Genomic DNA, 22,660 nt, shown 5'->3' with positions numbered 1-22,660 from the left:
TCTCTGCTTTCAAATTGGTTGATGGCATGCACTGGCTATACAAGTGGACATATCTGTGCATGTGAATTATATAATATCATTAAATGATATTCACATCATATTTAAACACACCTGCTGGAATGCTACTTTGCTTAGTGCTGACGAGCGGCAGCTTATGGTAAGAGCCCATGTCAACACTACATGTGGATGCGGCAGTAATGCATAGGCAGCGCTGTGTGCTATGCAGTCATATGTTTGGGTCAAATAGATTATGGTTGCTCTTGCAAAGCTTGTTCGTTAGAATCTCACGGGCAGTGTGGCCAGCAGCAAAAATGGCTACGAAATGTGGTCGATCCATCCGCTTTAGGCTAAGAGCCATATAAAGTCGACAGCGTTAAAGGCCGTGTTCTCTAGAAAATCCTACATTGGCGTTGCCGGCCCCGGCGTTGTGAGGAAAAAGTCGTGGGAATGCCTCTGGCAGGTTGCATTTGGCAGGTGGAATGGCTTTGTACTGACTGATTGTTGGGGGTGTGATGTTGCGAGACCACATGACATGGCCAAGCTGGCAGGCAGGTGCTGCCAACTCAGATTTTACCTTTCAGATGGGAGGGGGTGGAATGGGAGATCAGTATCCAGCCTTCCAAGACCCTTGGATCCAAAGTTAGACACGACCCTAGGCCACTCTGGCGTGTTCGTATGGCTTGCACAAAGTGGGGCTCTATACCTATGTTAGGTGGTATTTCTAATATTATATCTCATGTTGGTACACTAAAGATCCGTTCACACTAGGCCGATGTGACGCTGACGTCTGTGATCGGCGGGCCAGTCGGCCTATCCCGTCGCTGCTGCACTGATCTTTCCCACTGGTCCGACGACGATGTCAGCACTACCAACGACTGCTTGTCTTCGTAATGTGACAGGTTTTCAGGCCAGCGACGCCGATTATACGCATAGGCAGGTGGCCGCCCGATCGGTCCTCGACAGATCGGCGAGCAAGTGAAAATGTAATGGCCGGCAAACGACATATGGCGTGTATCTGCTCTTCTCTTTGCTGTATACATGCCAAATTAAGCAGGGAACAGTGGTGTTTGATATCTTTGCACTTCGACACTTGTGGGTGGTGCTTTTTTTATTGAATATGAGCTGACGCCGGCCCCTTCTAAGGTAAGTAGGCCTAGCAAGTATGTAGCATATGTGTGTGTGTGATTTCGACGTTAGTGGAAAGCATGTTTTGGCATGTGCAAATGGTCATCCAGGGTAGTTTTAGCTATAGTGACCTGATATCAACGTTTGCTTTTATCACAGGATGCCTGTATTGAAAGCGTTAAGCGCCTGTGTGGCCCAGTCTGCCGAGCAGTGTTGAAGGCTACTAGCAGCAGTCGGTGGCGGCACTCGTGGGACACAAATTACATTGTTCTTTCTCATGCAAATGGTTGCCGAACATACTTCCGGATAAAGCGAATCAGAATCAAGTACTATTGATGGCACCGAAGAAAGCAAATACAATTAGCAGGAAGTGCCGGTCTCGTACAGTATCAACAACCAAAGCCCAAACATTTCCCATGAGGTATGTCGCATCATCGGTGCTTTCTGCGGAGTTATTGCATTGCATAAATGCATAATGTTGCAACTGGAACGCGAGAAGAGAAAGTACCCAAGTAACATAGAGCCCGGCATTCACATTTTTGCCATGCAAACGAGCAGTGTATGTATGCACACAGATGTAAACTGCAGCAGCAATGTGCACACGTCGTCATCGGTGCATTCTTCAAAGGATTTCTTGCTCACACGGGAAATGGCAAAGCGTTTTCTATTATCTTGATGGATTGTTTTAGCGAATGCACAAGCCATTTGGTGAACGAGAAGCAAATGTCGAAATCAGTAGCCCCGGGGTCTGCAGCAGACGCACGGCGTGGCTTTGGGTGCGGCGAGGTGAAGGAGGCAATGGCCATTGGTCGGCGCAAACAGTGAAGCATCATGTCATGGTAGTGTGGCTAGGAAATAGGCCGACGGCAGCCCGACTGCTTCACTAACGGTATCGGACGACTGACAACTTCGTCGGCTGACCATCGGCATGCTGTCAGCGTTGGCGCAGTGTGACAAGCACGACGACCACACAAAAAACGTGTCTTGGGATGGTCTGTTGACCTAGATTGGCCTAGTGTGAACGCACCTTAATATATGTGGATCAATAAAGGTACAGCTTAAAAGAATTAGCTAGTATTGAAGTGCATGTACACGAGTGAGGGAGCCATCAACGCTATGGCACTATAGCCCTAAAGTGCCTCCAATATTTTATAGGTTTCAGGTTTGACAGCAAACTTTTCAATGGTGCATACATTTAACCGCACTTTTGAAAAAATTCCTGATCAGTGTGTTACACTCAGCTAATAACTGGTGGTACTGACGAATGTGCTCCAATGATTCATGCCATTCGGTTCTGGCACAGTATTTTTGCTTACATCCAGGTTTTTGTTTTATGCAGTTTTTGCGTGGACTCTAAAAGACAATGCAAAAGGGAAACTGATATAAGAAATAACTGCAGGAGAAATCATTGAAAACGATGCAGTAAATTCCCTAATTACTCGAAGCTATAAAAGCAGTGGAATGTTTCGCGATCACACTGACAGCACGATTGTGGCAGCAGCTACTACTAAACCTCCGCTGTGGGTTGCACGATGTGCTGCGAGTGGGGGGGTGTCAGAGGAGCCGGATAGTTTCAGAGGTACCACGGTCAAGCTAGATAAGAACATGCAGGGTCTTGCCACTGCCCACCGCAGATGTGCCTGCTTCTTGACATATGCTCCCACTCTCTGCACTGTGAATTGGATTCCACCTCGTGTCACCGGCTTTCTCCACTGCACCCGGTACCGATGCACAAGAGTTATCAGCACCAGAATCTTACAAGAACGGCAGCAATTGGTGGACACTGTTTGTCGCTTTTGTCTTTTTTTTTTTCATCCTAATATTTTTCGCTGCTTTTTAGGATCAGCTATCATACTGCCACGCTCCAAAAATGAAACCAGTGGAAACTGCTGCGTTTGCTGCATAGATATGCTGTTGGTGCCGGAGTATGGTGCATTTTGTCAAATGCAGCCATTGATTGCGATCATAAACATTCTTCTCTGGTCAGTTTATGTTTTATTCTCGTGAAACATTTGCATAGTTCTGCCAAATGTTTAGTAACACTGCATTAGCTATTAAGTAGTCGGCATAGCAAATTTGTTAAAGGTCAGTGCTGTAACGTGTTATATTTAGATGGAGTTTTCAAATGTATGTGCTTCATTGTAGGCAACAGGGGAATTGAGAAACATGGTAATATCGAGGAATTTGCGCAAAACATGGAGGCTCGCTACATAGAGCATACCTGCCAAGTTTTACGACTTTATCGTAAAGTGCCCAATTTTCAGTGCTTTCTTACGAGTATCGGAGTGCTCACTCTCATTTTACGGTTTTTCTTGATTTGTGTGTTGACAAAAAAAAAGTAGCAGGCTTAGACCGAATAGACTAGCGAAAATGCGAACCCAGCTGGTTTCGTGCCGCGTTCGCCGTCTCATCGCGGGCTGCGTACTCCGCAGCGCATCTTATTTGTTCGCCACATCCCTTGTCGGCGTCTCTACTTCAGTCAGATCATGCTAGTACGGCTACATCGTCATCACAGTCGTTGACTTTTCGGCTAGACGAGGCTGTCAAGCTGTTAGTTAGGCTTACTGTGTTGGCAGCGTAGTTGCTGTGGGAGCGATCGTGAGATGTCTACAAGAAGTACTTTCAAGTGTTCATGCCCAAATATTCAACGGATTTTTTGTGCATACAAAAATAAAGCAAAGGCGAAAGGTACATTTTCTGCACCTGCTGCCACTTGATGTGAATATTGCGCATGCCAGTCGTCGGAAAATTCTGCTCCATCTTGGTACAAAGAAGAATAAGGATTCAGTGAGTATCGCTGACACCAACGAGAAGAATAGTGGGTATTTTAATTGTGAAGTGGACCAAGCCACTATTCAAGCGGAGTGTCTCTTCACGGCTTTTCTGATCGATTAGAAGTGACCATTCAGGATGCATAGATGAGCAGGGCACTCTGTTGCCAGTCTTCAGGACATTGATTGTACTTTCAAGTATGATAAGCTCTCAAAAGTTATGTTAGGCATTCTGACTCTGCTACGCAGTAACGCAGAGTGTGAAATCAGAGTGTTTAGCAAAGTCAAGAAGACGTGCACCAGGTTTTGCTCCTCCATGTTAAAAAAGGGCCTAGAACAGCTGTTAATTGTCAAATGGAAGGAGTCAGGAGTTTGTCACAATCAGGTGTTTGACAAGGACTTCCTGCGGAAGGAACCTCCTCAGTGCTGTTCCTACCTTTCATTTTAAATTTGTCTTTTTTAAGTTTTGTTTGCGTGGCTTTTCGAAACCCTAGATTTGACTGCTCTGTTTCCATCATTCAAAAGAGATTTTGAGTAATAAAAACATTTTAGTATTTTCACCGAATCTTAGTATTTTTTGGCATCCTCTATAAATATATTTAGCACTGTGGGGTTGGCAGGTCTGATAGAGGTTTAACTGTACCAGAATGTGCATTCTCTGTTTTAGGGGCTCAGGAGGTAAAGTGAAGGACTGCAAGTGTTGACCTGTCCTGTGAAGTTCTAAACACAGGATTTACTGAAGGGAGAATCTCGAGCAGGGAGTTACGCACACATCAAAATGCTACCTGTTTGTGCATCGACATGGGTCTAAAGTGTGGGAACTCTAGCCTTCTCATTGCGTGTGCAAACCTTTGCTTAGCCAGCACATTGTAGCCATACTCCTTGTCATCAGGGAGACTTGGCTAATGTTTTACTTGCTGGCAATGTCATAGAACCCCCTCTCCGCACCAAACCTCCCTTGTGATTCATGATAGAGCATGACAGTGACACTGTCAGAGAAAGAATGCTAGCAGACGACAGACCAGGAGGAGGAGGACACACACATATGCGCTCCTTCTCTGTGTGTCCTCCTCTTCCTGATCTGCTAGCATTCTTTTTTTGACAATGAATAACCAACTCGTCCAGCAACATACCCTGATCACAGTGAGTTCAAGTGTGTGAAAGACAGGTCATTGCTGGGCTCGAGCAGAGGTTTTTTTTTTTCCTGACATGCATATTGTATGCATTGGTTTCACATTGTGTGTGAAAGATTTGTGACACTCTCGTTCCGATCAAAACTGCACAGCATTTTCCTGCATGTGAATTTCTTGCACTTTGGTGTTCATTGAAATCGAGTATTGCATCCAGAAATGCTCTTCTGAGACTTACTGCCATAACCATATTATGCATTGTAACTGCTGTGGCGACCTCATTTGTGCCAGGCTAGTGCTTATTACAGATGCGCACAACTGCAAAAGTTTCTGCTTTCTCACTGATCGCCATTCATTTCACTAGCGCATGGTGACTCTGGCGCTCTGCCATAAGAGTAGAACTCCGCTATAGTAAACTCTGATATAGTAAAGTGAAACTGAAGTCTCACTTCATCTTCCTTAGACGAACTGTACATATTTTTTTCCGTATAGTGAAGACATTTTTGATAAAGAAACTGTTATAGGTTATAGTAAAATGTGTCTGGCCGCGGCGGCGTACTTCCTGCGGAATGACCTCACGGCATGCTCATAACTTGGATCACAAAGCCAAAATCCAGAGCGAAATGTATGCCAAAGACAATTAAACAGTGCTTGTATTGTCTTAAGAATGTGGGACACTTAAGCTACAGCTTTATAGATATGACGTGATAGCATTAATGGCTCCTATCTGCAGCTCCCTTCGCAGTTTCTTATTCACATATGCATAATTTTGCTCACTTAATTACCAGTGCTTTAAACTTTGCTTCTAATATCTTGCACATTCTTTACTGGTTATAAGCAACCACCTGACAAAGGTATTTGCATGGCCTGGCATACACATTTGTGTAGATATTTTTAGGAGTAGCATGCCTGACTTGGCATCGAAGAGTCCTGGAAGGTTGCTTCGTATCCCACCTGCCTACCTGCCCACTTTAAATGAGAAATACGAGTTGGCAGCTACACCTAAGTTTGTGAAAGCATGTGTTATTATGTGACACAGCCCATTGACGAATCTTCTGCAGAGGGCAGATGTTTGGTGTGCTATGTGACACCACTGAAGTAGGGGTCGCATTTTTTCTTGTAGCTGAGGTAAAGAAATTATAAAATAGCGTTTTTCTTTCACAATATTTATAGCTAAGCAATAACTTGTAACTGTATAGGCAAAAGACTGGGAGGATATTATATTTCTCGAATAGAGGCACCGAGGGATACCGAAAGGGTGCATTTGCAATATGTAGGACAACTTTTTTCTGAAGTAAGTGTAGTTTTGTCAATTCCGTCGTACCTGTCATGCTCCAGACAGTTTTACAATACTGAAGAAGAGCAATCACTAGGGAATTGTAAAGAAGAGTGTTTTAACTTTGGTTGGCAAAATTTCTCTTAGTCTCACAATCACGCCAATCGCTGTAGGCACCTTCGACTGCAGGTACTCTGCATGGTTGAACCACATATTTGATGCCATAAGCTGTTTTCCTTTGGGTAAATATAAAACCACTTGTTTTATTGGAGTTTATTATTAGGCAATTTGCTTTCACCCATTGGTGCAAAGCAATAAGTACTTTATTTGATCACTATTCTATCTCAGTCTTTGCTGATACAAAAAAGGTTCGTATCATCTGCGTATGAGACTAATTTTACGCAGTCGGTGCAGTGGATAATGTCATTGGTGTAAATTATAAATAAATTATAAATTGTAAATTATAATTTATTGCTACAAAGTGCTCCAATATAGAAAACGTTAGTGCTCCAAATTGCATTTCACAAATAACATTGCAGTATTTATAAGACATTTGTTACTCTTGTTGTTCTGTGATTTAGTATAATGTCTAAGAGGGGAAAAAAAAGAAATTTTATAATATGCCCAGGGTCTGACCACTGACCAGCGTCGTTTTATTCCTGTGACTGTCCGAGAGCTGAAACATGTTCTTCATCTTTGGCCATACCATGGAAAGCATTGTTTCTAGACTGGTACCTCGTAAAGGCTACAAAAGGCATCTATATTCGCTAGTCAGCTTCAAATATCCAAAAATGTTTTCACTGTTTTCAGCTGGCCCTACAGCTTTGTTTTACTGTGATGTCTGGTTGCGTAGAGGCTCAAGAGCACCAAAGAGAATTGAGTGCCTTCAGGCAATCAAAGAGATTCATGTGCCATATAGTATATGCAAGCATTACTTCTCAACAGCTTGCTACATGATTGTGTCATTGTCTGTGTAAGGAAGCGCATATGTGGGTGCACCAAGCTGGTATTGCATTTGTGCATTAATGCGGCCACCATGCTCTTTGTGCCCTCTTCTTCCCTTTGTTTGGCTGCCATGCCAGCCATTGTGCCTGGCTAGCCTAGTATCCGCTCCATGGTTTGCCAGGAATTACTAAAGCAGCATGTGCAGCGCAGACCAAGTGTGTGTGTGCACTGAGCAAAGACTGCATCTGTGCGTCAACATGGATCAGTGCTCTGTGCCTCCTACCACACTATGTGAAAGGCCCCTTCTAATCAAGGTGTATGAAGTGTGCTTGCGTGGTCTAGGAGTAGAGTGACTGACTGGAGGTTCAAGGGTCCCCGTGGGTTCAATTCCAAGCTCACCCTGCATATGAAAGGAGCTAGCAGAGTTGGCAGCTTTTTCCAACTCAGTCATGGCATGTGGTGTCGTGACGTCACACAACTTGATGACCAATCAGTGCACGGCCATGTCACCTGCCAGCTACCACCTACCAGAGGCATGCTCATGATTTTTTGAGCCTGCGAGGCTTCATATGGCCGACAGCATCGTCACACAATTTTTTTCTGACAAGGGAGCACAGTACTGACATGTAAAAATTGGCTACATGTACTAGTTTGTTGCCAGGATGACTGCAACTTTAATGCAGCAGAAACCGTCATATGCTAGTGGTGGGAGCACTGTTGCAGACATCAACATTAACATCTTGGTAGTCATGGCCATTCACAGATGGCAGCCAGAGAAAATGTGTGGGGTTGGGCAGCAGTCTTACAGCTGTTTATAAATAAAGTTCTTTGGGTGCATTTTTGCTTAGCTTATGCAGGATCTTAGTATTCAGGAACAAAAAAAAACCACTTCATAATATAACTTCTATTAATTTTCTTGAAAAAGTGCACTCAGCTTCTCTTTATGTGAAATGTCTGTGTTTTGCAACCAGTGTTTATTTGACGTGATCTTTAAGGTTCTGCTATATCTGCTGTTTCCTATTCCTTGCAGTTCCCTTGCTTGCCCCAGTGAACTTGTCGAATACAGTGAGCGTGCAGCTGAGTTTCGGAACCTCAACACTGAAATTTTGGCAGTATCCACAGACTCGTACTGCACGCACCTTGCATGGACTAACACACCAAGAAAGGTATGCATTGATGCTTCAGCAGTGCTGAAGATGCTTGTGCAATGCGATAATAAGTGGAAGCTACTTTAAAGACTCCCTTGTTAAAGAGACCCTGAAAGGCTATTCACTAAAAATAGATAATGCACACTAATAATCAGTATTCTATCGATCCATGCCACAATGTATCTATATTTTTACTAACACCAAAGAAATCTGTGATTAAAAATTATGCTACAATTATGCTGCTCCTGTTCTCAATTGTGTACACGCTAGTGAGTAAGGAAAAAAAAAATAATGAAAACAGGTAGCGACAGCACCCCACCACACACCATCCCACTCGCATCACTTGGATGCCCTCATTGACAGAGCGCACTGAGAAAGCCCACTTGACGTTAACAGGAAAAGAAATGTGAGGTGAGATGTCGCCCTAATCAGTTGCAAGCGTTTGCCAGAGTGCTTTTTGAAAGTTATTTGTAAATTATTATACGGCCCACACAGATTTTTTTAAATTTTGACTCAAATTCTTACATAGAAAACCTCTACAGATTTGTTGCATTAGTTATTGCCAAAAATATCTTTTCGGGGTCTCTTTAATAGCTACTAATATTTTGTTATTTCAGTGAGTCTCGGTACTGATGCATCTCAGGTTGTTTCAGTAAATAGGATTGTACTTGTTTACTGGGGTTAACTGTGTGCATCAGAGTTTTGTAAATGGCCGCAAGTTATTTCATAAATGTGCTCAGCATGCCATTGTCACCTTCCATGTTGTTAAAGTTTAATTTAAGAGCGCAGCTTATATGCGCCTATTCGGTAGTTGGGCAGCGTCAGTGATGGTGCTAGTTTAATCTATTAAAAAAAGAAACAGCACTTAGAAGGACCAGAAGAACCTATACCATGAACTTATACCTACTCGGCCAACTGAATGTTCTACTAAAAGTAACCGAGTGAAAGATAGTCACGAGTCACGAGAGAGTCATGAGCCAAAGAGAATTTCGCAGAAGAGACAGAAGGGATCGAGGCTTTCATCAACAAATGCTCCAGACGTTCTCTCTCTCTTTCTGGCTCCTTGCTGCTGTGCTCTTCAACCGCATTCTCTTTCGCTTTGTGAAAATTGTTGAAGAGCTGCACTCACATTTTGCATTAGGAAATTTTGTAACCATCCTCAGAATTACATGCCATGCAGAAATAACCTAAAGAAAAGTTATTTGTATCATAGTAAGTATTGGTTGTAGAAGATTGGTGCAACAGCTATTTTAATCGCTTGATGATGTTTTGTCTTGATGTCTTGAGAGCATTGAGAGCTACATTATGATAGTTGTTGCCGGCAAGGTAACCAGTTCTTGAGGAAGTAGTTTAAATACAGGGCATGCCTTGCATAGAATATGCAAAGACCTTGTCAATTTATGACAGCTCTCAATTTTGAGATCTAATCATGTGTGAAGTGCTGGTTTCCATTACCATCATTGTTGTTGGTGAAGCTTTGCATACTTTTTCTCCAGAAGCTGGATGGTGGCATTTAGCTGTACTTGGGCACATATCGCACGTGCCTAGTTGGTGACAGTCCTCATGGGGCAGATCTGGCATTGTGCTCAGAGATGTTCACTTGCTTGGCACCAAAGTTTCCTGCCTAGCAGTTATGCATGCAGTTAAGGGGGGACGCGGGTCTTAAACTGGTCAAAAATGGGCGAAAAATTGATTTTGAGAAAAATGCATTTTCGGAATGTCTGTACCTTTGAGCACTAGCCTTCAAAATATCAACACTGAATTCGATCGGGAAATGCGGTAAAATCGACTTTTAAAACGCCACGGGAGCCTCGAAGTGGCCAAAAAAGGGGTGAAAATTGTTCGAACTTCCCGCGCGCGCCGCGGGTGAAGCAGCCGGCTGGCCGCCGCCATCTTGGACTTGTTTTGAAGCTTGTTTCTTTGTGCGCATTTTGCGACATCTCCAAATGACGTCGCTCAAACAGAACGACCACCGTCGCGGGTTTTCCGAAAGCCGTTTCCGGTCCGTTGATTGGCTGGAGCGCGCGCTAGCGAAGCGAGCCCCTCGTCTCGCGCTTCCCATTGGCCAGCGCGACTGACGCCATTTTTTTTGTTTGTTTGTTTTTAACGTTCTTCGTCGCGGCTGCTGCTTCGCTCGTTTATGATGCGTTTTCGCGATCGTTATCAGTCGTTCCCGCAGCCGGTGCTGGTCTTTAGACGTAGCTCGGTAGACGTAGCCGTATCAGGAGTGTATTGAAAACGGAAGCGCCTAGCGAGTGCGCGTCGAAGAACGAGTGCGGCGGCGCGCTGCCAGGGTCGCGCGGCGTGTGCTCGACCTAGCTGCAGCACGTCCGGCGGCATATAATCGTTTGCGAGCGGTTCAGAGGCATCAAAGATAGCATCGATATATTTAACTGTTCAGCTGATACTCATGGTCCTCACCGACGCTACCACTTCGTTGCTTTTTTATCGCGTCGACGACGGGCGAGCCTGTCATCGCGCCGTTGCCCGCGTTCATTTTCCACGGACGGCTTCGTTTTTTTTTTTTTTGTTTTTTTTTTTTTCACATTGTCTAAGTAATCGCGTCGCTGCGCTCAAGGGGTGTGAAAGTTCGAACTTTAGCTCCAGCAAGGGACTCGGCGTGCGGCCCTGCATGCGCTGTACAGCAAAGTAGCAAAGTAGCAAAGTTTCATTCTGCAACATTAGCCAATTTATTAGGTCATTTCAGTATGCCGCTGTGCTTCAGCCTTAAACTTTGTGCAGGTTTATTAATAGTGCAAGACCGTTTTATCGCAATTTTGAGTATCTGTTTGCCTTGAAGGGCACTACCACAGGCATATGAAGTTGTAAATAAAGCTTCTCCCGCTGGTTCTAGTGGCGGTATATTTAGACTTTGTGGCAAGCTTTTACCAGTATTTGGGGAGGGTACTGTTATATGTTTAGTATATAGCCTTCCTCATAAAGAACAAAGCCTCAACGATTCCATTTATATTACCATAGCTGCAGTGTAGCAAAAGTTAAAGGTTGTCTCAAAATGCAAATACGTTTTTCTCAGTGCTGTTTCTGGACACTGCATTCAGCCTTACTGTGCTTTTTCTCTACATTGTCGCCGAGTGACAATGACAAATTTAGCACCACTGCAGTCATATTGAAAAGATCAGGGGGTGATCCAACACTTACATCACTCTATCGAGATTTTTTCAAATTGCCAATAAAATAATATTGCATGTCAAAAAATTTTGCTGATTTCCTAATGGCATACACTACCTTGGCCATGGGGTAATGGTGATAGTTTCAGTTTTAGTTGACATATTCAAAATCCAAAGACAGTTTTGGAAATGGGAAGAGCATGCCATTTTTGGTGAGAAATATCACAGTGAGGCTACTGATTGTTCAAGTTATAATATGTGGTCAAACTTCAAATGCCGTTTTCTCAGTTTCATATTTTTGGTCGATCTCTACAGTCTTACGCAGGGTTTTGATAACTTCTTTTTAGTTCACACAAATAACTTTGGTACCATTTTCTTCAGAGAGAAATGAAGTACCCGATGACATTTTTAGTTTTTTAGTTTAGGCAATGGATAAATGTCAATTTGAGATTAGCTTAATGAGTTCGTTTCAAATAATGCAGCCTTTTACTCTCACCATAATATGTGAGAATGACATGTCTTTTTGAGGAAAACGAAGGATGTCATCGGGTATGGGAAGACTTTGGCTATCAATCTATGTAATTAAAAGCAACGAAATGCAATGAGAAAGTTCATTAAAGCTGCGTAAGAAATTCACTAATTATGCTCTTGACTTTGTTAGATAACTTTTGATCTAATACCACCAGCTCAATTGTAATTACATTTTTGAAATCAGGAGAGAAAACCACATCTGTGTGCAAAGTTTCGTGAGATTCTAGCCATAACTAAAAAAGTTAGTTTTAAGACCCTCGTCCCCCCTTAATAAGGAAGGAGCTGAGTGGTCATTAGATGGCTTTAGGAAGGTAGCAGCTCTTGCCCTGTGTTAACAAGTTGATGGATAGAACAGCTCATCTCTGATGTTTTAGCTCCTTGAGGGCGAAGAAGTATCGGGAAAAGGGGTAGTGTCATGTGAATATTGCTTATATGGTAGTGTCCCAATGAAAATCGGGTGCATAGTCAGCACTGTATTTTTAAACTGGGGCCCAGCTTTGCGGAGCACTTTTTTTTTTTTTTTTAACATTATGTTTCAAAAGAAGCCACTGGCATGTTCAGGGATCTATAATTATAAAGTATGAATGAAAACTGGTGTCATTAATACCATGATTATTCTAATACTTTAAAGGTGTAGGTCTGCTTATAATTTGCATTTTTGATGTGAGCTCCCAGCTGCACTTCAATATTAAATCATGGTTTTCTGGCAGATTGTGGCATGTTGTTTTAGAGATGTTCCAAAGTGTTACTTAGGCAGTTCGTAAAGTCTGTTGGCCAGTGAATAAATTATATTTATGGCTCATCTTTCCTACAGTTCCTTTAACTGTCCTTTCTTTTTCTGTCCTTCTAGAGCTACATGCTTGGGTGCCAAATTGATCAGTTCGGCTTAATTGCTGGTAGCTTCTTTTGCAACTTTACTTTCAGGGGTTTCAGTGGGACATAAGAGTAATTTTCATCTAGGTGCATTTGCTTTTGAATGTTTCTGGCGGTGACACACCCCCAGTGTCGGCTTAGTTTCGAGAATATCAGGGAATGAACTTAGCGATTTATTATTGGTTATGAATATGATACAGATACAAAGGGAAAATGCACATTTTAATTCTCTCAAAATCAGAATATGACAAGAGCATACCTGGGGGGTTGTCAACCCCTCCCCATTCACCCCAAATATTCTTAGTGCTGCATCCCCCAACACCTTTTTCTTTGCCATTTTATTAGACCGGTAGCGTATGATGGTGATAGAAACTTAAAATATTTCTGGCAACGCCACTGGAATCTGAGCTCGGCTTGTGTTCGGAATTGAAAGAGTGGTTGCTCCAGTCCGTAGTCGAAGGTCCCACAGGAAGGAGCACTTTAAAGGTATACTGAATAAAACAATTGCCGCCGAGATTTCCAGCGCAGATGGTAGCTATTGCATTGGGAGTTACCAAAACAGTCCACTTTATGAACCGAAATGAGCGGAAGTAAGTATTTTAATGAATATTACTGAAATTGCCGCACCTAGCGGGCTCCTGAGAAAGCTCTGACAAAACAACCAGATATCAAGTCACAACTACCCCCCTCGTGGCCGGTCGCATCTGTTCATTTTTTCTTTTCCCCGTGGCACTCACAAAGCGCAGAGACGGACATGTTTTTTTTTTCTGCTCTGTTCCTGCGCACATTTCATCGTTCCCTCCCAGCGTGCAAACAGTTGTCCGTAATACGCGCCATCTGTACACGTCCCCCTCAACCTCCCCCTTGTGTGCAGCATTCCACACTTCGCAGCATTGTGCACGGCGCAACGCGGGTGAACTGACACTGCGTGTAGCCGGTCAACTAACTTCAGGTGCGAGGGCGACGGCAGCGGGATCGCAGTGCCATGACGTTGCTGAGGGTAGTTGTGACGTCACACCCGCCGGCTCATAGTCAGGAGCGCGTTGCCTCTGACCCAGTGGCCGCTCAGAAAACGTCAAAAATACAGCCATCCACTCAAAACTAACATGAATTATGTGTCTGTGCTAGTGTAATCGTGTCTTAAGAATGCAATTCTGGTGCTTTCACAATATTCTTGGATATTTGTTCAGTATACCTTTAAGCAAAAGATTGAATAACAGAGATGGAAAGAGAATGCAGCAAGCGAGGCCGCGGCGAGCAAGCAAAAGCAGCAACCGAGTCATATTTCAGGAGGCAGCGATGCACGCCCCTGAACTTAACACGGTGTAGAAGACATGGCGGCATAATAAAAAAAATCTGCAAAGCTGCAGCAGATGCACGCGGAGTGACCATGCCCCTCTCAAAAGAAAGGCGGGCGCAGTCACTCCGCACTCTTCAGTATATGTATCTCAGCAGCATAGGTCGATGGTATGAGCTTCTAAAACAATTCGACAGATGTCATAACATGTCCAAGCACATCAGCTTTGCACTCCGGCACGAATTTTTGGACACACCGGAAGAGAATGTATGTGTGCATCAATGACACGTTGAGGAGGGGGGGGGTTACTAAACCTTACTGGTCGGTCAGTGACACTGAAAAGGTTACTAAAACTGTTGTTTGTCATTTAATTAGCTTTAAGTGGTACTGCTTCATAGAGACAGTAATTGATAGACAAAATAGCAATAATACATCAATCCATGCATGTACACTAGTGCTTTATTAATGTCTGTAATGACAATAGTTTGTGGTTTCATCGAGTGCCTTGCTTTGCACACGCTGTCAGGAATGTTTAAAACTTGCTCTAAAGTCGTAAGTGCCTCTGCGGCATTTACCGCTGTGTGATGCTGTAGGAGTGGGGCTTTTTCACGAACTGTTCCGTCGCATTTTGAAGTTGCTTCACCTCGCATATTTTGCAGTGAAGCAACCTCAAAATGCCGCACTTTCGCCCACTTGAAGAGTAGAGAAAAGTATGTGAATGCAAGAGAGATCAGGAATTAAAAACCACAGAGACAAGGGACAAAGGGAGGTGACAGCACAGGGCGGTTGCCTCCCTCTGTCCCATGTATGCTGTGCTTTTTGACTCTTGATTGGTGCCAGTGTCTTGTATGCATTCATTTGGGGGTTTCCTCACGCATGCAGTACGCTGGTGTACTTTTATCGCCAGTGTGCTTTTGCTGAAAGTTTGCTTTTAATATTTTGGCATCCAGGCTTTTGTCATCTTTATTTTTTCTTATGTAGATACATCTATTCCATCAAAGATGCACTTTGGCTTTTCATGCGCTGAAATTTTTAGGTGCTTGCCAACTGGCACATTTCCATTTTTCAGTGTATGAAATCAGGTCTCAGTGTAGAAATTAAAGAAAAATTATGTTGTACTAGCAATTACACAATCATACATGATTTTTTCAAACAACTTAGTAGTGAGCCTACGATTCATTGTCATCAGCCGGACTATACCCATTGCAGGGAAAAAACCTCTCCCATTTTCCTCCAATTAACCCGGTCCTGTGCTAGCTGCATCCACTTGACCCCTGTGAACTTCTTAACCTCATCCACCCCCTGCTATGCTTTCCTTCCCTTGGAATTCGATTAGTTATTCTTGGAGAATAGCTTAGCGGGCCGAGTTGGTAATACATTTTCCAAAAAACAGCTAGAACGAACGTGAAAGAAAGGAAGAAACCACAGGAACAAGCGCTGACTCTCAACTAAAGTTTAAGCACAGGAAACACTTATATAAGGAAACAGAAAACAATAACACCAAAACCAAAACGCACGTGTTACTATGTGATATCCAGATATGCAACCTCACAGTCATGCAGGAGCAGGGATGGTTTGCTGACACACAATCTTTCTTTGCCATATTATACGCCTCAATGATTTCCCTGGTCAACTGGTCGGGGTGTTTGTACAAAATGTCAGTAAAATGCAAGGACGGAAAACAGGATTGACACTCTCAGCAATGATCAACTAGATTAATGGAGCGATTAGATTCTAATGAGTTGAGATGTTCTCTGAGTTGTGTGGTAATACATCGTCCCGTTTGCCAATGTATATCTGACCACAGGATGTATCGTCCAGCCCAACATGCCCTATAGGAGGCTGAGGCCTTCATGAAAAAAGTTGTTTCAACCACGTGTCTTCCCCTTCCTGATAATGACCTTATCTGCCCTGCCTAGGATGCTTTCCTTTGGCTGAACTTAGTCCCAAAGGTAGGAGTTTTCAAGGCATGTGTGGAAATTCACTGTTATAAGGCAAGGGAGCTGAGCAGCATCCCAAAAGATAAAATGTGAATTTCAGAGCTTCCTGGGCTGGTAAAGAGGATCCCAGTAGCATTATAGCTTCATGTAGGATCAATCCGGAACTCTGTAATACATGTTCATGAGATGTTCACCATTTTATCTAGCGATCGTACTGACTGGTTTGTCAGAGGTGACAAACTTTGACACTAGGAAGGTGACAATCTGAGTGTGGGCATGAAAAATGTACATTGAACTTGACTGCAGCTTCATTTAGCTGGTAATTTCTCTGCACAATTTCCCAGGTACAGGAGGAAGAAACCCCAGAAAAAAAATTTGTGCCGTCAAATCCTGGGAAATTTTTGGGCCTTGTCGGTATCCTTTGGAAAAAAGGTGGCAATGGAATCATGGGTTATGAGCCAACTTGGCTTCATTCTGCAGGTCCCTGACTCTTGCTAAGGTGGGGTATCATGGGAAGGCATTGGATATGGTAACTTTTTGTGTGGTTTGAAATGGAGGCTTGGCATTTTTCAGCTTGGAGGCCTTGGGAAGATCAACGTCCCCTTGCTGTCTGACTTCACGAAGAAGATCTCGAAGGACTACAATGTCCTTCTTGAAGATTTTGGTATTGCACTGAGGTGGGTCAGCTATTTTCATACAAATTTTACATATTTTTCTTGTGCTGATCATAAGTGGCCATAACAGCATCCTATTTAAACATAGTTGGTTTGCTGTGACTCCTGAAATAGAGGACCGGCCGTGGTAATGAGCATCAGATACTGGCCTGCAGGGTGTGAAATGGACATCTAGCCCACCTGGCCATGAAGGAGAGTACCAGTAACTGCTGTGATAAAGTTGTTAGGTGCGGCTATGCCTTTCTGTAGAGAGCCCCTGTTTTACAGATTGATTGCTTGTGGTGCTGTTGAGTGGATCGTGGCATGCCTATGGAGAAGGCCATTCTGGGCCTCCACTATTGCGCAAAACCTTTGCATTGATGTGTTCTGATATCTCATGAAAAATTACTTTTTTGTGTGTTTTCGTTTTTCGCAGGGCGTCTTTTATTATTGACCCCAAGGGCATGGTTCGTCAGGTCACAGTCAATGATGTGAACTTGTACAGATCTGCGGACGAGACACTGCGATTATTGAAAGCCCTTCAGTATGTCGAAAAGCACGGTGCAGGTTAGACATTCTTTCTTGAGCTGATGGGTGTCAAGTGGCAGCTGCTGAGTTTATACTGAGCATGATTGAATGCTTCCTTTCAACACTGTTGGTGCTTTTGAGAGCATTGTGTTGTGCATGGCACGATAGCATTAAAAACTCTGGCACTTGGGAGCAGGGCTCAATGACAAGGTGTAGTAGTGCGGTCTTGTCCCTAATGTGAATTTTCAACTCACAGGATTGGTGCTTATAACATTAAACAGGGTGCGATTCTTCCTGCATGGCTTGGGGTTCCTCGGGTGGCACTGAAAAGAAACTCGCATAGTTAAAAATATTTTCTTTCGCATTTATATAGTATCTTAATGTTGTGTTTGCTGATATTGTATAGGGACGCCTTCTTACTATGGTCATGAATTTTGCTAAATAAGTGAAGCTCACTGGCTGATAAATGAAAATGAATGTCACCACAAATATTTTGCTCAGCTAGTATTCATTAGCACAGTTCAGCCTTATTACCTTTCAAATAGGGGTGCACAATTATTCATAATTTCAAATAGTTTTAATAGTAGTATTTGCTATTCGATTCAATTTGTACAGTGCTTTCACTGTTTGAACTATGCGCAGAAGTGTGGTTCGCATACTTACTAAACATTCCGCAGTTATGAATTCCTAGTTGGTCTAAGCGGCAGCAAAACATTGCAATATTTCCAAATGGTAGTATCTTGCACTTGTCACACACCTTGGCTTGCTCTTTCCTCAAAGACGTGGCTGCGAGCACATGGCTGAAGCTCAGAAAGTGGTGCGCTGGTAGTCATCGAGAACCGCTGCCGCACAGCCACTCTGCGCTGGCGGGCTGCAGAACAAATTACAGCACCATACGGAATGTCAGTGTGTGTAGCCAGCATGCTGTCAACAACTGGGTGTGATCCTGACTGGCCCCACTCATTTTGTTTTAATTAATCATACGCACGGAAGCAACCTGGTTTGTGAAGGACACCATAAGGAGGTGTGGTAGGCCTTGCAGGTTTAACAATTATGCTGATGAGGGGAAACAAAATTTTCCATGATTTTCCATTCCTTGAACAGAAAAATTTTTGGTGCAGTTGTGAAGGCACTGGAAATTACACTTGCCCTAAAGCAGTGTTAATTCAAAGCCATTTAGACCACGAAAAGGGTTCACAGCAACTGGATCTTACTCTGCATATGTGTAACAATATTGGGGTTTTACTGTATTGGTATAGCAAGTTGGGGAGAGCTGCATAATGCTTTTGTCACTAAGTAGTTTAGAAAGCTTTTTTCTTTTTCCTTTAAAGAAATGCTTATTTCTATGTTAGAGGTAGTTATTTGAAATTTTAACTCAGTAAAGACCATAAAGTGTTAAGTCTTGTGCATCACAACATAGTAGTTCTGATAATTTTCAGATTTTTCACACACATATATATATATATATACATATACATACACACATACACAGGGTGTTACAGGGAAGACTAAGTAATTAAAAAATAGTCGGTACACAATACAAATGAAATATTTTCGGGAACACACTCCCTCTCCTGGCCCACATAATATTCTGCAGAACTCCTCTAATTATTCATGTAATTAACAAAACCAACTAATTAACTTTCTTATTATTGTGTTTGGGCAGTTAGTTCCAATGAAAAATTGATGACATTAACAATACGAAGCCATATCACTTTTTGAAACGTAGAAAAACTCATTTTCTAGGGCCCTGCAGTGCGAGGAAATCGGACGTTTTTTTCCGCCCGCAACCGAAACTGAGCGCACGAGGATCGGCTAAAGTGTGACGCAAGCGCAACTTACGCTGGTGATGTGTCGTAATGAATGCAGCGCCCGATTCGAAACGCATGTCCTAACTTCCTTGGCTAGGGAGCCTCGCCGCTAAGCTTAGACCGCGGCCGGCGTTATCGTCTGCTTCGTTGCTCGACGTAACAGAAAGGATAGTCATGTCAGCTATGGGAATGCCGATTTTGAGAGCCTTGATAACCGCTGGCCTGGCACTCTGCCAGTTGGATCACTTCCGGAGGGAGCTTTTTTTATCTCTTTAATTGCGTCGCTAGCTTTGTGAAAGGAACGCACCACGCTTCAGTGACAGCGTGCAGATTGCTGTTGAGCGCTAAACAGTGCTGGTATATTGGCATTATTTTTATTGGTGTTATTTCTGTAAAGTTGAAAATTTTGTTCTTAACATATCCGCTGAGGAAGGTATTCAGTGATGAGAAATTGAGTGACGACCTAGAAGGTCAGGTTGTTTTTCTCCCACGCTCAATATTTTAGTTGGGAAAGGTTCTATCCTGGAATTACAAGGCCGAAGGAAAAAAATGCGGTGGGGCTTTTTCATGCCAAAGCTTAAACAATAATTTTTTTTTTCATGACCAGTGATAGCTCGGCTGCAAATTCAGAGATGGCGCCGTTTAGAACGCAGTATGTGTACTTTTCCCATAAGACTTCCGTCGATGAAGGACCGACAATACAGCCGTCATAAATGCCTCACTGAACATTTTCTCACAGTCATACTTCATGCTTGTGCTGACATATAGCCAATGTGGGCTCTTGTCACGCCAATAATGGGCATTGTGTAAATTGACATTCGAGCTCCTGCTTAGGCCTCGTCTATCCCAAGCATTTGTGCAGAAATTCAGTCTTCATTAAATTTAATTAGGTGCCATTCGCAAAAATAAATCCATTTCTCAAAGTCATCATTCATTTGACTTGTCAGATTCATTTGAAGACACACATAGGCTTTGCAGCTGTGTCTTGAAAATGACCAAAGTGGAGCCGGGCTGGCTCCGTACGTGTTGACAACTTACCTAACATTTGCTCCCGGCCTGAGAGCAACGTTGCGAGGACATCAATGTCATCAATTCCACTCATTGGTCTTTTTTCTGAACATGAACTGAAAGTAGTCTTAATTCGATTAAATATCGATATCAATGAGGGAAGGGTCGGCACACAGCGACCAGGGCCCGTATTCCGAGTTTGCGTCGTTATCGTGAGTGTCGCTATCTCCCCGACCTTGAGCCACCTGATTGGTGGAAATGCTGGAAAATGATTTTGTCACCTCTTCCGGTTCCGCAGTGGCAACACCCAGTTCCGGCGTTTCGACCAATCAGATGACTCGAGGTCACGTGAGATAACAATACTTAGATAGCGATGCAAACTCGGAATACGGGCCCAGGTTGTTGGACAGTATAAAGTATGGATACCAGCTCCCATGTCCATTACTGCGCTGAAATAAGTGATCACAATGTCCACCTTCTCGACAGTGGAGTACCGGAGTTGCGCTGGCGTGGCCATCCCCACAATTAACACAATGCGACGTGACGCTTTAATCTCGGGCGGCATTTCCACACATTGAAGTGATTTGAAACACTTGCTCAGCAATGGCCTTGTCAAATGCGCACTTCAAAAAAAAAGCATCTCAAATGCAAATGTGTGGGCCTTCTGAGAAACAGGAGCTAATTCATGCTTAGAACAACCGCAAGAACAACAGCCTGATAGCATACAGCCACTGTCGCTCAAACCCCCCTTGCTACGTGGAGATACCTTTTTTTGTGACACCGTTCACCCCATATGCAGGGATTATGGGAAACTGGAAGCTCAACCTAATGAGTAAATGAATGCATGATGACGACTCAAATTGAGCATGCCGGGCAGTCATAACAGAAGTGGCAAATATACAAAAATAAAACTGCGGCTCTCAGAACCGATATCCTCGCGGCTAACGATGACTATCCTTTTCTTATGCCGAGTGACCAAGTAGGCGATACCGCCGCACGCAGTCTAAGCTCAAGTGCCTAGGCTCCCTAGTCAGGGAAATTAGCACACGCGTTTCGAATTAGGCGCTGCACCCATTACAACACGTCACCAGCTGACGTTGCACTTGCGCCATACTTCCGGCGCTCCTCGTGCGCTCAGTTTCGGTTGCGTGCAGAAACAAACGTCGAATTTCATCGAGCTGCATGACTCTAGAAAATGATTTTTTCATCGTTTCAATAACTGATTTGGCATCGCCTCGTCTACGGCATCAAACTGCCCATTGGAATTAAGCGTCCAACTACGATAGATAAAAAGGTAATTTATGAAATTTTGTTAATGACACTCATAACTAGAGACGTTTTGCAGCAAGTTATGTCCACTTGGGCAGAGAGTGTGTTCCTGCAAATATTGTTTGTATGTTTCGAGCCTACTATTTTTTAAATTACTTAGTCTTTTTTGTAACACCCTGTATATAAACCTCAGAAAAGAGTATCTGAACTTGCCTGAGTAGAACCCTAATTACCAGATAGTGTTACTAACTTATTTGGAACACTTCTTGTTTTGAGTGCAGTCTGTAGCATTGTTTGTTGATGCCAGAAAAGAAGCATTTTCACAGGGAGCACTGTTTTGTCTAGTCACTGTATGTGATGTTGATTTCAGATTAATGTAAGTGGCATTCCTGCTATGTACTAACTTTTTTTTTCCCCAGTGCACGCTTCTTTCATTTGAATGACTTATTTCAATTTTATTCTTAGTTGTAGCAATTAATAGGCAAAAGATTTATATACCTAGGTGCTTCCTTGTATACTTTTGGGATGGCCAAAGGTACAATATTTTTTTCTTTGGTATGGTAGTTATTTTTTTAAGGTGCACGTTTTCGTTCCCAAGGAATTTTGGTTCAATAGAGTCTGTGCATGTTCACCCTGTCTCTTATCCAGACAATGAGTTTGCATATTCAGAAGGCCTGAGGTGCTTGCTGTTTGCACTATTTTCTGCCCCTTAGTAAAGCCCTCTTCTTGATAAAATTTGCATATTTGACATCTGTGAACTGTAATCTGTTAACCTTTGTTCACTTTTTGGCCTGTTACAGTCTCTCTAGACTTTAAAGCATTAACATGAGCTCCCTCTATAATATTCACTTGGACACACACCTTGGCTTCCATACATAAGGTAGAAAATGTACGGCCAGTGTGAAATAACGTAAGGTCATGTTCATTGAATGAATTGGTGTTCAGCACAGTTTTTTGAGGCAGCATACTGTGAGCCTGTGTGTGCATCTTTGGGTATTGCTTTGACTGCTTATCTTCTGGTCCATACATAATGAGCATCTTCTTTGCATTTATTTTCTTAGTCCAAAGCATGTGAAGGAGGCAGAAATAAAATGTGCATGTTCTCAACCTTTTTTTTTTTCTTTCCATTTTCTTCAGTCCACTTCTACACTAGTGCCGGTGCAGTGTGCTTTCATGCATGTGCACAACTTACTGTTGGAGGCGCTATTTATATGAAATTTTCTGTTC

At 43.1% G+C, this 22,660-nt stretch overlaps 1 protein-coding gene across 14 annotated transcripts in view; it reads left to right on the top strand.

Moving 5' to 3' along the window:
- LOC146206480 (uncharacterized) overlaps positions 1 to 22,660 on the top strand; it is a 72,944-nt gene that overhangs the window by 47,941 nt on the left and 2,343 nt on the right. For 12 of the 14 annotated variants that reach the window (XM_084591179.1, XM_084591181.1, XM_084591176.1 and 9 more), the window contains exons 5-7: positions 8,278 to 8,413; positions 16,738 to 16,841; positions 17,254 to 17,384. In XM_084591179.1, the coding sequence (XP_084447305.1) occupies positions 8,278 to 8,413; positions 16,738 to 16,841; positions 17,254 to 17,384 (371 nt within the window). Of the gene's footprint in view, positions 1 to 8,277; positions 8,414 to 16,508; positions 16,668 to 16,737; positions 16,842 to 17,253; positions 17,385 to 22,660 lie in introns of those variants that run through there. The other 2 variants (XM_084591183.1, XM_084591184.1) reach the window with 2 other exon arrangements.

Source organism: Amblyomma maculatum, chromosome 1 (genome assembly GCF_055883805.1).
Source record: "Amblyomma maculatum isolate TAMU_Amacu chromosome 1, ASM5588380v1, whole genome shotgun sequence".
NCBI classification, from domain to species: domain Eukaryota; kingdom Metazoa; phylum Arthropoda; class Arachnida; order Ixodida; family Ixodidae; genus Amblyomma; species Amblyomma maculatum.
This window is presented reverse-complemented; position numbering and strand designations above follow the sequence as displayed.